Source organism: Rhamphochromis longiceps, linkage group LG17 (assembly GCF_057381845.1).
Source record: "Rhamphochromis longiceps isolate RC_006_pf linkage group LG17, R_longiceps_female_GT1.1, whole genome shotgun sequence".
Lineage (NCBI taxonomy): Eukaryota > Metazoa > Chordata > Actinopteri > Cichliformes > Cichlidae > Rhamphochromis > Rhamphochromis longiceps.
Window position 1 is genome coordinate 39,584,212 of NC_140573.1, and position 14,525 is coordinate 39,598,736.

At 41.5% G+C, this 14,525-nt stretch overlaps 1 protein-coding gene across 1 annotated transcript; it reads right to left on the minus strand.

Annotated features, from left to right (window-relative positions):
• Positions 1 to 70: 70 nt before the first annotated feature.
• LOC146650191 (FYVE, RhoGEF and PH domain-containing protein 4-like) lies at positions 71 to 10,267 on the minus strand. Its single transcript, XM_085385743.1, has 16 exons — positions 10,034 to 10,267; positions 7,376 to 7,516; positions 6,687 to 7,248; positions 6,095 to 6,572; positions 5,740 to 5,885; positions 5,353 to 5,509; positions 5,134 to 5,272; positions 4,892 to 4,950; positions 3,660 to 3,803; positions 2,418 to 2,590; positions 2,268 to 2,298; positions 2,078 to 2,161; positions 1,812 to 1,937; positions 1,578 to 1,721; positions 1,339 to 1,479; positions 71 to 370 (listed from the first exon to the last, which is right to left on the minus strand). The coding sequence occupies exons 1-16, from the start codon at positions 10,152 to 10,154 to the stop codon at positions 71 to 73; spliced, it is 2,946 nt and encodes a 981-aa protein (XP_085241869.1). The 5' UTR covers positions 10,155 to 10,267.
• Positions 10,268 to 14,525: the final 4,258 nt, after the last annotated feature.

Consider the following 14,525-nt stretch of genomic DNA (forward strand, 5'->3'; position numbering starts at 1 on the left):
ATTCATGAACTTTCATTTTACAACAATGGACATTTGTTCTGCTGTTGCATACGTGACACACTACAAACATTCAAGAGCGATGTTCCTTGTTGCCACTGACTACAAAGTTCTCACCACTGAGACTCCCATTAATGCCAGACCTGATTCCTCTGCTGTTGTCACAAACAGCCAGTGAGCATGCTGTACGCCATCCTGTCACAGCAACTTTCAGAGCACTCAGCCAGCTGCATTTGATGTCCCGAGAATCGCAGGTGAAAGTGTGGCTGGTTTTGGACTGGGTCAGACAGAAGCAGGACTGACCCTGAAACGCCTGGGGGAAAGCCTCTACGCTGCAGCCCAGTAGAGGTATAGTGAAGAGGGGCTTTAAATCCTGGAAATGTAGGGACACAAACAATGATTCAAAAAGGGTTTGTTTTAAATGACAAGACCCATAGCAGGGCTGCAATAAAAGACTGGAGGCTGAACCCTTTTATAACATGACACCATCCTTCACCTGTGGGAGGGGCAGCACACCAACCAGCAGTACATTCGTTAAGAACAGAAAGAAAACCATGTGCACCAGGAGACCAAATGACTTGTGGAGGGATGTATTTAAAAGCATGTTTGGCATAGGTAGGCTCTCTTTGCCTTCACTGGTTTAATAATAACAGAAGACTCCAGTCAGACACGAAGGACGTTTGTCATCAAAGGGTTCTGTTGTACAGTAAGGAGTGTTTGACCAATTATCCAAACACTGGTGGTGGCCAGTCATACCCCTCAACCCCCTAGTGCAGGGGCAGGGGAACTCCAGGCCTCGAGGGCCGGTGTCCTGCAGGTTTTATATGTGTCCTTGATCCAACACAGCTGATTTAAATGGCCAAATTACCTCCTCAACATGTCTTGAAGTTCTCCAGAGGCCTGGTGATGAACTAATCATTTGATTCAGATGTGTTGACCCAGGGTAAAATCTAAAACCTGCAGAACACTGGCCCTGAAGGCCTGGAGATCCTCACCCATGCCCAAGTAGATGCACCTATGGTATCAATTTAAAAGTCCTACATTACTTCATTCTCGAGTTATCACTTTCGCAAACTTTGTGTCCGTGTTGCCCACCTGCCCGGCAGGGTGACCGCAACACCCCATCAGTCTTTTACAGCTGAGGGGCAAACACTGCTTGTACCATACCATCTTTACAGTCCCAGCTGCATTTCAAGTCTGTCTTCATTTGACTGTATAAAGTATTTGCTGTGTTGCAACATAATATCCTGGTGTCCCAAAGAAACACAGTTTTACCCTTATACGTAAAAGCAAAATCCCTTCAACATTATTATTATTCCTGACTTTTCCAGAGCACTTTACCTGTGGAACGGAGTACAGGTAAAGAACCGGAGGCTCAGCCCTGGTGAGCACGGACCACACTCGCTGCCAGGTCTGGGGGTTGTCCCCATACTGCAGGAAACCACTCATTACACTGTCAGTAGGCCCTGGAGATGCTTTGGACTGTGGAAAAACAAAAACCAATGATCAAAATTTGTTAGGTGGCCTTTTTGATCTAAAACAACCCATAAAGTTTAAATAGTTGAAACGACAAGGCTCACATCCAGCATTCTTCTCTTTTTTCCATCCAAGCCCTCCCCTCTCGGGCCAGTCAGGATGGCGTAACAAGCTTTACACACTTTGTTCAGCTTGTAACCGTCATACTCTAAAGCCACTTTGTAGTCTGAACACTTCCAACACACCACCTGTAGAAACAGAAACCATCATGTGTGAGCTGTTCTCAGATAAAGTTCAGTTTTGTGTGATACAAAGCTGCAGTTTATCATGTCACCCACAAAACCACAGGCACGGCAGTGATGTCTTCTTCTGGTAAGGGCGTTAAAAGGCTCCATGCAGGACATACACAGGATCACCTCATTGTCTCTGATCCAGCGAGGGGCTCGTTTGCCAAGCTGCTCTGTCTGTGGAACACATTTTGTTTTAAAACAGTCTCCAGCCCCCCGGCAACCTTGAATTAAATAAGCTGAGGAGAATGGATGAATAAACATTGAGGAAAGAAAATCCTCCTTTACTCCATATTCCTAGAATTGATACAACTTACTGGTTCTGCTACAGTAAGCTCCCTAGAAGCCAGTCTGAAGGTATCATTTTTCTTCTGAAACACATCAATGGCTTCACGAATCACCTGGGGACAAAACTTGCTTTAGAAGATGAGAAAACTCATTTTTTCCTAATCAATGTATCGTTTAATGTCTAGAAAATAGAATTTAATAAATAAAATCTGATTATACCTTTATCCATTCATCCCGATCTTGCTTGGAGCTTGGAAAACCAAAATTGAATGCATTTACAATTAATAAGTGTAACTGTTCAAAACAATCTAAGTAAATAGTTAAAAACATAAACAAGAAGAACTGATGTGCTTCAATCATGACATCCACCTGGCCTGCAGCTCAAGGATCCTTTCCCTTCCAGATATTTGGAAGGTGTATGGATGATCCTCATTGGTGGTTTGCTGCACCTGCATCCCATCCATCCCGATCCTGCAGCGCACAGTGAAACGCTGACCGACCAGGCTGAACTTTGGAGAGCAGCACAGCAGGAAGTTGTTAAACTGTAGATAAAAGTTACCAAGCAATCAGTTATGCAATGAACTAGTGTTAGACTGATGACAGCTGGAGTGAAACAAAGATATCCATTTAAGCAAGTTATGTCTTCATGCAAGCTCAATCATCCAGGTAAGGAAATCCCAAAACGTTCATTCTGTTCATCTGGATGTAACATTTTCAATGGGAGAAATGTTTCGGCACTCATCCAAGTGATGAGTGTCCAGGATGTGAACATCCTCATCATTGAAAGAGTGTCCACTGTAGGTGTGAATAGACTGCAGAGTCCTGGCCTGACGAGGTGGCTCTTCTGTGCCGTCTGCTTAGCCAGAGATTGTTTGGTTTCCCTGATGTAGAAATCCTGGCAATCCTCCTGCACTTAACAGCGTACACTATGTTATTCTGTTTGTGTTGGAGGACTGATTCCTTGGGGTGGAGGGATAACTAAGAGTTTTAGCTTATGGAGCAGTTGTCCTTTTCTCCTCGATCGGCTGGAGCTTTCTTTAGGTGCTCGCTCAGCTTTGACAAATGTCCAACTAGGATAACCACATTTACTCAGGGCCTTCTCACCAGGCCAGGACTCTTCAGACTATTCACACCTACAGGCCAGTGGACGCTCTTTCAATGATGAGGATGTACACATCCTGGACAGGGAGGAATGCTGGTTTAAGTGAGAGTCAAGAAGGCCATTCAAGTGAAAATGGAAAGACCATCTCTGAATTGGGGAGGGATCTAAGGGTGCAGCCATTCCCCAACTCTGAATGGTACTCATGGCCATTGATCAGTGTTCATGAGAATTTTCATAATCATGAAGAAGGAACTGACCTCCCAGCCCATTGTTCCTTCACTGGGCTGGTTTCAGTCATTACTGTACTGTTTATAAGATTGAAACCTGCAGTCAGCTGAGACTGAAGACGTCACTTGGATGAGTGACGAAACGTTTCTCCCACCGAAAACGTCCAGATGAACAGAATCAACTTTTTGGGATTAAGCCACTTATATTACTAACTTTACGACAGAGGTAAGAGGAAAAATCAGTCACAGATAGGGTGTGCATGTGTTTCTATATACACCAACCAGGAACAGGTGTCTCTCCATGGCTGATGTGTTCCTGGCAGCAAGCTTGAGCAGACGACCTTCCCTGAGAAACTCGTTGGTTGGATTCACGACTTCCTCCTCTCCAACCATCTCATAGATCTCCAAGAGTCGCTTCAGACCCTCCTGTTAAAAAAATGTTCACAGATAAAATACTGGAACAGTTCAAGACAATATCAGGAAACCTTAGAGGTGGGACCAAGTCATTGTTTTGCAAGTCTCAAGTAATGTCAGGCAAGTCAGAGTAGAGTCTCAAGTCACTGGTGTAAAAGTCCGAGTAAAGTCACAAGTCTGAAACTTTGAATTTCAAGTCCTTTCGAGTCTTTTTAAAAAAATAAATAAATAAAATATAAAAAAGAAAAGTAAATATTAGACCATGTAATTTTTAAATCTTTGTTTTTCTCAACACATGACGAAATAGTGAACTTAGAAAATATACACAAATTGTGAAATTGCACCTCTATAAAATGCAGCTCAATTAAACCTAGCTCCTAGAATAATTTTCACCGACAGTTCTGAGATAAGCTGCATGTTATTGTTGGATGCGCTTGTAGGACCGGCTTTAAAATCGCATGACAAAAATATCATACACATTTAAAAAAAAAAACAAAAAAAAAAAAAACCCCACACGTATCACCAAGGGAGCCTGGACAACATTTGCTAGTTAGATGAAGTCAGCCATCTCATCGTAGCAAAAGCACCACCACCTACCGTTCTTTATGCAACTTCAACTGTCGGAGAAAGTTGGAAGTTGTTCCATCTGTCTGTGATTCTCTTCTTGCATGTTTTGCATATTGCATTTCGGTTTTTTGTTCACTACTTCATAGTTTATGTACCTGAAAAAATAACTCCTTGCAGCATTTTTGAAGTTTTTTTTTTTTAGTTTTTTTTAAAAATCTGGTTAATTTGATTGGCTGTGCTACAGCTCACGCACACATATGTATGGAGTGTGGTTTGAATAAATGAAGTGAACTAATGGTGCACACTTTCTATATAATATGCGTGTAAAATTTTATATTTGGGGTGAAATATCAAGTCTTTTCAAGTAAACCGGTTCAAGTCCAATTCAAGTCCCAGGTCATTGGTGTAAAAGTCCAAGTCAAGTCAAGTCTAAAGTCATAAAATTAATGACTCGAGTCCAAGTCATGTGACTCAAGTCCACACCTCTGGAAAACCTTACAACATTGCTAAACAGTATCAGTAATGTTACATACGGCTTTTTGGATGGCACTGTTAGAGTGTGTGGCTGCCATGGAAATGGTCTGCAAGGACTCTGTTGGAGGAGACAGGAGGCATTACACACAGTAGGCAGAAAAATGGGGGACAGTGATGATGAATGTATAGTAATTAATAAGGCAACACAAAAATTCAACATAAGCATCCATTACTAATGGTGTGACAAGACCATCAATAACAAAATGAACAGGTCAATGGTATAAATACACAGACAACTTGCTCTGTGTAATCTCATAATCCGGGTCATCTTCAGGCAGTTTCTTCAGGTAAACCTTCAGCAGCATCTCATAACGTGGAACCCTCTGGATTGGCTCCAACATGTGGTGCTGCAGGGTGAGTTTGCCACAGATCCCCTGACTCTAAAACAGACATACAAAACCTTGTGATGAGAGAGGAATATGAATTTGCGATGATGTATACCGTGCAGAATATTTCTTACCTGTATGTCCTGGATGATGTTTCTGAAAGCAGAGGAGCGTTCGGTCCAGGTCCTCACCAGCTCCACTGCATGGTCGAAGTTTCTGACGTAGTCAGCGTACATCCTCAGGAAGGGTGCGTGCTGTAGAAGAACCTTACCCAGGCCTGGGCTCTTACACCTACATTTAAGCAGATGAGAGGGCAAATGTAGGGAGCCATTACATGTTGGTTCACATTGGCTTTAAAATGAAACAATAATTTGGACAAGAGTGCAAAAGCATTTAGCTTTATGATAATATGAAGGTTATGAGCTTCTCAGGTTAACTGTATAAATAGCAATAATAACAATAAGGCAGTTTGTATTTGGGTTGCAAGTTTATGAAGTGTACCAACTCTCTGAAAGACTCACCAGTGTGTGATGCAGTTCTCCAGGTCAGGCAGCAGAAACTGGCTGTGGAAAGAGTAGATTGAGGAAATGTTCGCAAAGATATTTCTTATCACCTCGGGAGGAAATGAGCCTCGACCTGCTTCTTCTGTTAGGCGTGAACAGAAAACCTGAGGTGGGAGGCAGCGAAATGCAACATCACATTTAGTTTCACAGATATTAATCTTCTACACAGCAAGTAAACGTCACTTATGAACAGCAGTGATAACATGATTATTCTACAGGATTAAACAGTTTTTAAGTTTCATTTCAATAACTCTCCGTTTAAGCATTGTGCACATATTTGTCTTTTAGACGTGCCAACAGCATAAACACTCACCTGGTCTAGCAGGTGGAGGCGGGTCACATAGGCCTTCTCTGTTTGCAGGAGTTCAGTAGCGATGTTAAACAGCTTCTGCTCTGTGCTCTCTTTATTGTTCGCCTCATCTCCTTCCCTCTCTTCTTGCTTCTGTTTCTCCTCCTCATTTTGTTCAGCTCTCTCATTGTGAATCTTCTCATCTTCTGTGGTTGCCACTGTCCACTGGCAGCAAAACTTGGAGCCATACCCTGTAGGTATCTTGCCTTCTTCCATTTTGTCATTTTGCCTCATCCCATTTGCTGCTGGCTGTTTGTTCTCCTGCACAATGCCATTCATTTGTCCTGGGAAATGCTCTATGCCGCTGTGTAACAGATGCTCTTCATTTGTGGTAAGACTGCGTCTATGCTTAGCTGATGCTTTGACGGTGATGGCAGGTATATTAAAATTGGGTGAGTGCAGCAGTTTGAGTGGAGAGCGCTCAGCTTTATCTGAGGGAATCCTAGAGGGGAAAAAAATATAAATAAATAAATGTAATCAATTAAAAAAAGAAAAAAAAAAGACTTTTACACTTGCTATGCAACACGCACTACAAGAACATAAACTGAACAACTACCTGCTCTCATCCAAATACACAATCAGGTCAGGCACACTCAGAGACTTTCCTGCTCTCTTCTCCCGTCTTTCTATTTTCTCGCTTGAGATTCTGTGCAGTCCTAGCAAGGATTTAGAACTCTTGGCAGGGCTGTAGCGTCCCATCTTCCCTTGAACAGGGCTCGAAGCACGTAGTTTTCCCGTGAGAGGTCTATAGTTTCTTGGGGACAGCTTACCGGGGCTGTGGCCTTCTCTCAGAGGGCTACAGCTCTGAATGCCTCTTTTGCCTGGGCTTGGAGATCCTGATAGTGGCCTGCTTGTAAGATTCAGAATCCCCTGAGGATGTCTGGCAGGGTTGATGTGTGGATCCAAAACCCCATTCAGAAAATAACGTCCCCCTTCTTTACTTGGAGAGTCTAAACAATTCTGTGGGCTTACACAGGAAATAGAAACGCCATTGCATCTATTCTGGTTCTCCTCTGTTCCATTATTTTGCTGGGGTGGCACTTTTCCTGGAGTGAGACTGCAGGCTTGATCTTGTCCTACCCTCGGAGGGCTCTGGAGGTGATCTGGTTGAGGAGGCACTGCAAAGACAGACATTGTGGTTGCTGAGCATCTTTGCAGAACAATGAACAGCTACAGTAACAAATTTGCCATGTGAGGCAACAACATTGCAAGTTGTGTATGCAGTTTGCAGGATTTTAAACTTACCTTGGGGTTTAAAAGGTGATCTCTTCGTTGGGCTTTTCTCATCATCTTTTTCTGTAGCAATTTTTGCGATCAGTTCTGGTCCAGAAACTCTGCCATGAGCATGGCCACCGTTGTATGAACCACTCACACCACTGCTCACATCTGAAAACAAACACTGTTATTAAACCACACATGCTTTCTGCATGTTGTAGTTATTGTAGTCAGTTGGTTACACATTCAGAAAACTAAACATTTAAACATTGTAAAATCATTGAGCCACAATTTAAACTTTTCACTAGTATCAGCTACAGCCAACGACCAGGAATCTGCCTCACAGATCCTCCTTTTTGCTTTCGGGGAACAACATAAGACATCTCTAAACTGAAGAGGATGATTCAAGGTCATTTTCCTTTACCAAAATTTCTACTATAGTTGCATTATTAAAAGCTCTGATTTTGTTTTTTTAATCTCGTTAAATGTTTTTATGCATGTTCACTGGACATTTTTCCTGGTTATTTTAAAGCATTTCTTCTTCAGCTGCTAAAATTTTTATTGATTTATGAAGAAGAGTGCAAGTGTCATTCAAATATTCTTAGCTTTTTTTTAAGTTTTATAAATCAAGAAAAGTTGTTTTTATTTCTAAGTAAAAATATTTTTTTCATTTTCTGAAAACATTAGCTGCCCCCTCCAATTCTTAACTAACATACTTAAAGGTTTTATTTAAAAAATAATAATAAATTAAAAAAAAGTGTGCTAGTCCATTTCATGCTTTCTATCAGGTGGTGATTTTCCCACAATGATATTGTTATTAATAATCTTGTTAATATTAAAAAGTCAAGTACCTGAATTCTCTGCAGTGACTGAATAAAGCTCCCTTTTCATGCATGCACACACAGTAAGGATTCTTTTACTTTCCAAATCCTCCACAAGCATTTTTCATTGTTAGTTAAACTGGTCGTAATAGTTACGACCAGTTTAACTACCCCCCCCCCCCCCCAAAAAAAGTCCCATTAAAACAAACAAAACAAAACAAAAGAAACCACACACAGTATTTATGGCTTCATTGAAATCTGACCTCTAACTGTATTGACTGACATCCTTACCCAACAACAACTACTTGTAATTGTGTAACTTATCGTTTCCTTACCTGCACATTATAGCCAAACCTACGCAGTAATATTAGCTACTTGTTAGAGAGTGTAAAGCTTTCCAACTAACGCCTTGCTGAAGTGTGGTGGATTGATTGGTCACGTGGAGGGGCTAAAGCCGACATTCTCTATGTAATACTTCCTCTTCTTACTTCTGGGTATTTCATCACAGAGTCTAACCTTTGCCAGTTTTATTAGTTACATCAGCGTTTACAAGACAACATGAATCTGAGAGGAACTGCAAAGAAACACACTGACTTTTTTTTTTTTTTTTAAATAAACTATCATAAAGTGAAACTGTGTCTATGAGGTTTTTAAAGGGCACGTAGGTAGATCATTCAACAATACAATTCTTAATAACAATCAACAACTAATTTGGGAAATTTGTTATTTTTTCCTCTACCAGCTGAAAGCTACTGTTAGGTTTTCTTACCTTTAGATAGAGCCAGAGTGGGTTATTCTGCCGTGCAGAGGGCATGGCGCTGAGCATAATTGCATCATACAGTAAAGGCAATGTTTTAAGTTATCTTAAGGAAATCTTTGCCTTTTCTTCCCATTTCTGAACATGCAATAAAAACTACTCTATGCAAAAAGCTGTGTTTTAGAACACAGCTTTTTGCATAGAGTGGTAACCTAAAGAATAATTTGCATTCAGAATATGGATGCCACTCTTGCATGCGACAGTACCATTGACACCAACATACTTCTAAGCACATAATTCTGCCTCAGTGAGGGAACAGTAAGACTTTGTGTGGACGCTTTTGAGTGGAACTGACAAATGGTGGTCTCAAAGCACAAACTGCCAAAGTCCAGGCTGAATCAGGGGGAAGAGATTTCACATCAGTAATCCAACAAGCTACGGTGCCAAATGTGGCTAAAAAAAAATTCAAATACACACAGAGAGAACAATCCAAAAGGGACTGGATTTACAAAGCAACCAAAATAGTATTAACTGATGTAATCCGTGCATAACAAGGAGGGTCAATGCCCTTACCCTGCTGCCCTGGTCACCCTCATACAGAGCCAAAACTGCCAGTGTTAGCTGTGCCTTTTTATTTTCAATGCATTTTCTTTGCTCTTAAGCGTTTCGACTTGCAGACAAAATATTAGAAAGCCCTTTAAAGTATAAATATTATATGCACAATTACAGCACCACAAACAATGGCCTCCGGAGGCTAAACATTATAAACTTTATAGCATGCAGTCTCTACTGCTGGACTGATAATTTAGAGTTCACTAGTATTAGCTTATAAATTTGTAAAACTGGCAACTACACATAGAAACGGGATAATACAGAATACAATAAGTACTGGTTATGAGTATGAGTGTAATATGAGTTTTATTGTGAATATTAGCTTATATCTACCAGCTTTCACTGCAGTTTACATTTGCCCCTTGAAAGGATAAACTACTAGCATCAACACAAAAGCTAAACTCTCATCTGTTTATTTATTTTTAATTAACACCCAAAGTTGATGCAGTCTAGAAGCCAATAACATCATAAAGCCTTCCAAAGCGCAAAGTATCTCACCTGAGGTTTGACAGTCACCCACAGGACCTTGGACTTTCCGTCTGACCGCCACTCGTCTGAACTCCTCCGTCCCACGGCTGTCCCTCAGAGTCAAACTATTCCTCTTCTTCAGGTCAAACATGGTGACAGAGCAGCCCTGCTTTCAAATTCTGCCCACTGAAGCAGACGCTTCACTGAAGTCCACGAGCTCTTAATCAATCGTAGAGCAAACGCGAAATACCAGCAAATACAAGATCCTGCTTCACCTGTTTAATCAGCGTCACTAACGTCACGTACAGCTGCTGATAAATCCCCGCCTCTAATTGAAGTCCACTGGAGGAGGACGCAGACCAATCAGAGAGCGCAATCACTTTCACCACTGTGGATGGAACCGCGGAACTGAAATGACTGAGCAAGCAGCCAATGACCAAAGCAATATTGCTTTGGTCATTGGCCATCTATATATATGGTTGGTCATCTATATATATCTATAGATGGATCGATAGATGAGGGCTGCATTTCACCCAGTGCTATTGGGGGTGTTGTCAAAATTTATGGAATTATTAATGCAAAAACTGCAAAAAAAGTACAATCATGTTTTAATCGACCTGGACTGGCCTCCCCAGAGCCTGGAAGTAAACATAAGCCATTTGTATTTGAAGCTGTTTATTGACACGCTGCCTTAAACACACACAAAAAATGTTTTTTACAATGAGTCCTGAGGCGAAGACAGGGGGATAAAGTGGCAGTAAGCCCTTCTCCAAATGATGTAACACAAGGTGAGCTCATAAAGTGGCAAATTTATTTTAAGCAGTCATTTGTAGCGATAGCAGTTACAAATGAAAGTGCACTAACAACAAGCCGCCTTCAGCTTTACTGCATGTTGGCCCAGTAAGACCGTGAGATGGGCGAGGCGTTTTGAGGAAGCCAGTGGGTTTAAGACTGATGAAACAGCATCATACCACGATGACAGTGCTTATTGATTACAACATATTTGTTTGTAAGTATTACCAATACACCCACGAGAGCATTAGAGCGCCATACATGGTATCTGTAATTTTTGTGTTTAATAATGTCAAAAGAATGCTAACAGAAAATGGCTACTAAATGTCGTCTAAGGATCTTGGAAAGAAAAGCGTCTCGACTTCTTTAAGTTGCTTGAAGACATAGATGGCTTCTTTCACTCCTCTTTCAAACCATCTGACTTCTCTGTCCAAAATGTGAACATTGGCGTCCCCGAAAAGTGTCCTTTAGTGTCCTTTGTCCTTTAGATGCAGATGGGCAGCTGAGTCTTGTCCCATCGAGGTAGCTCTTCTATGTTGTGGCAAGCATTTATGAAGTGGCTGTTTGGTTTCTCCAATGTAGAGGTCTGAGCATTCCTCGTTGTACTGTACAGCATACACAACGCTGTTAAGTTTGTGTTTTGGAGTTTTGTTTTTGGGATGAACCAGTTTTTGGCTGAGTGTTTGGCTGGGTCTGAAGTGCATCGGGATGTTGTGCTTTTCCACTGTGAGCGACCATCTTTGAACAGAGGCGGTGGTTTACGACACCAACTGTCTGCCATCTATAATCCAGTTTTGAGATCCCTCCCCAGACGCTCAATGCCCACTCACATCCTGGGCCATCTGACCTCAGGAAATCACATGATAAGGTGCGGCCAGGTTTCACAGTGGGTTCCCCTGAAACCTTGGCTGATTGTGCCCAAACCCGCATTCACACCTTGACTCGTGTGATTAGGTAGAGGATCAATAGGGGGTCCATGTCCCTCTTGTGGGGACACTCCAATAGGGCTTAAATCTGGGACTCTCCACCATCTGAAGAAGCTTCTCGGATGAGAGGTGAAACATCTTCAAGCAATTTAAAGAAGTCCAGACGATTTTCTTTGCAAGCTCCTTAGGTTGCGATGACCTGGATGACTGAGAACCTTCACAGACACTATTAAATGTCATATCACTGCACATTTCATAAACCTAGAATAGAAAAGCCATTGTCATTCAGTAGATTTACCAGTTTCTGTGCATTGACACCTGCACCCCCCATGTATTAAATAAAAAACTGTCCAGTATCTTTTAAATAAATATATTGAACAGCAATATAGGGGAAAAAACCAATGCACCAGTTTACCCAACTTATTCTAATGCAGTGGTTCCCAAACGTTTTTTGCTAGGCCCCCCTTTGTTTTTACAATAACCCCCCTCTCCGGCACAAAGACATCGTCCAACCACACACACCATGGTTTGTTTTCAAACTCCATTGCGGTTCATTTCACACCTCGAACCTTTTGTAAACAATGAAACACATAAAAGTAAACTGTAACAAATCACAGGTAGCAATAAAATAAAGTACTACCTCTTTTAAATAATGGAAAAGCAAACCATCTTTATGGTGTAATTATTTTACGTGTAGTTGTTTTGTTTGTTTTTTTACTATGTAAGAATATTCAACATTGCATTTTTTTTTTTAAATGGGTTTAAAAACATAAATTTGGACAGCCCAGTTCTATTCGGGATTCCTACCTTGGCACCACCGTTGTGCAGCCAAAGGCAAGATATGCTTCATCATATTTTCTAGTCTTTGGCTTGGAAGGATGTTGGTTTGGAAGCATATTTGGCGATGCTTCATCTTCTGCTTTGCGGTTGTAGGAGCCCCATTAAAAACCTGTCCATTATGCTAGCAGTGTCCAACCATTCTTTTTTTTTAATCATTCATATAGGGCTCCCCTTGCGCCCCCCACTATGGGAACCAATGCATTTTAACACACACTGTAATTATAGTGCTAGTGTCATAGATTTGGACACTTATTTAAACTTTCACAGTTATCAAGATAATTACACTATTTTAAATGTTTATGTTGTGCCCTGATGATCTGGTTTTACCTCTGATGTGCTTTAGCACCAAACGTGCTGTAAACAGTATGAGAGACAGCAATGACGATGCAGGCGTCCCTGAGGGTGACATTTTTTGCCAGTTGTGCGTTTGACCCATGACATTGTAGGTCAGGAAAGCTGATGCTTTTCAGTATATGCCAGTATAAAACACTTTAACTTAGTGGGGCCAGAGCAAGTTTAGTCACAAGTATGGGACACAGGCCAGTGTTGTCTCCATCTTGGACCTCGCTTGATTTCTCAGTGCTTTTTATTTCTGATATGATGACAAAGTTACGGATCTCCTGAGAGAGCTTTTTGGATCAAAAATAAATTTGCCTTTTTGATCACAACAGCTGAAGCGTCGAGAGCTAGTACTAATCCATAAATGACAACAAAGAACAGAAGTTTGACAGAAGCAGCAGAAAATGAAACAAGCACCCAGAAAGAGGGCTGAGATTTCTCTGCCTGGTAATAACATGTGTAAACAGTAGACAGAGTGGAAGACATGGCTGTTAAAGAACATAGAGCATATATAAAAGACACACTCTAGTTTCTAGATCTGAAAAGTTCAAATTCAAATTCAAATTTTATTTGTCACACACACACAACCATACACAGTATGACATGGGGGTGAAATGCTTGTAGCTGTACAATGCCCGACCATTAAATGACAGAAGAAAAGTTTTACAATATTTACAATTTACTACAAAAATTTACAAATTAACTTAGGAAATTACAGTAAAGAATGTGCAAATAGCAGAAGAGATTATAAAGATAAGGATTATAAATTATAGGAATTATAGGATTATAGGAAATGTGTGGTGGTGCGTGTGGTGACGTGTGTGAGAGTCCAGTCTTATAGTGACGTGTTTGGGAGAGTCCAGTCCTACACCTGGTTCAGGCCCCGAATAGCCTGGGGGAAGAAGCTCCTCCTCATTCTCTCTGTTTTGGCCTTAAGGGAGCGGAAGCGCTTCCCAGACCTCAACAGTAAGAAGAGTCCATTGTTGGGATGGGAGAGGTCCATCATAATCTTCCTAGCTTTGGACTTGCACCGCTTGGTGTAGATGGACAGCAGGTCAGGGAGCTCTGATTGAATGATGCGTTCTGCCGAGCGCACCACCCTTTGCAGATCTCGTCTGTCCTGCTTGGTGCTGTTCCCAAACCAGGTGCAGATGTTTGACGTCAGGACGCTCTCGATGGTGCAGGAGTAGAAGTTCTTGAGCACCTTCAGTGGCAGATGGAAGTCTCTAAGTCTTCTGAGGAAGAAGAGACGCTGACGGGCTTTCTTAACCAGGGTGTTGATGTGACAGGACCATGACAGGTCCTGAGTGATGTGGACACCCAGGTAAAAGTGCCGTCATTACAGTGCATTAAACCTGAATTCTTTCCAAAAGCCAGCAGGGGGCAGCTCCTAACGGATTAGGATTAATTAAATCTCATTGTAAAGAAGTACGTGGCATTCAGGCATCTACTGCCTAGATCTGTGATTTAGAACAAGCACTTTGTGGATAAGTTGTATTGTACTGTTTGGTATACAGCATGAGGATTACTTTGTAATTGATGGTCACCTCTGGACTTAAAATGGAGGGTAAACTTCAAAGTAACGTCGTGATTAACACATCACTACCATATGAGACTTCAGTAGG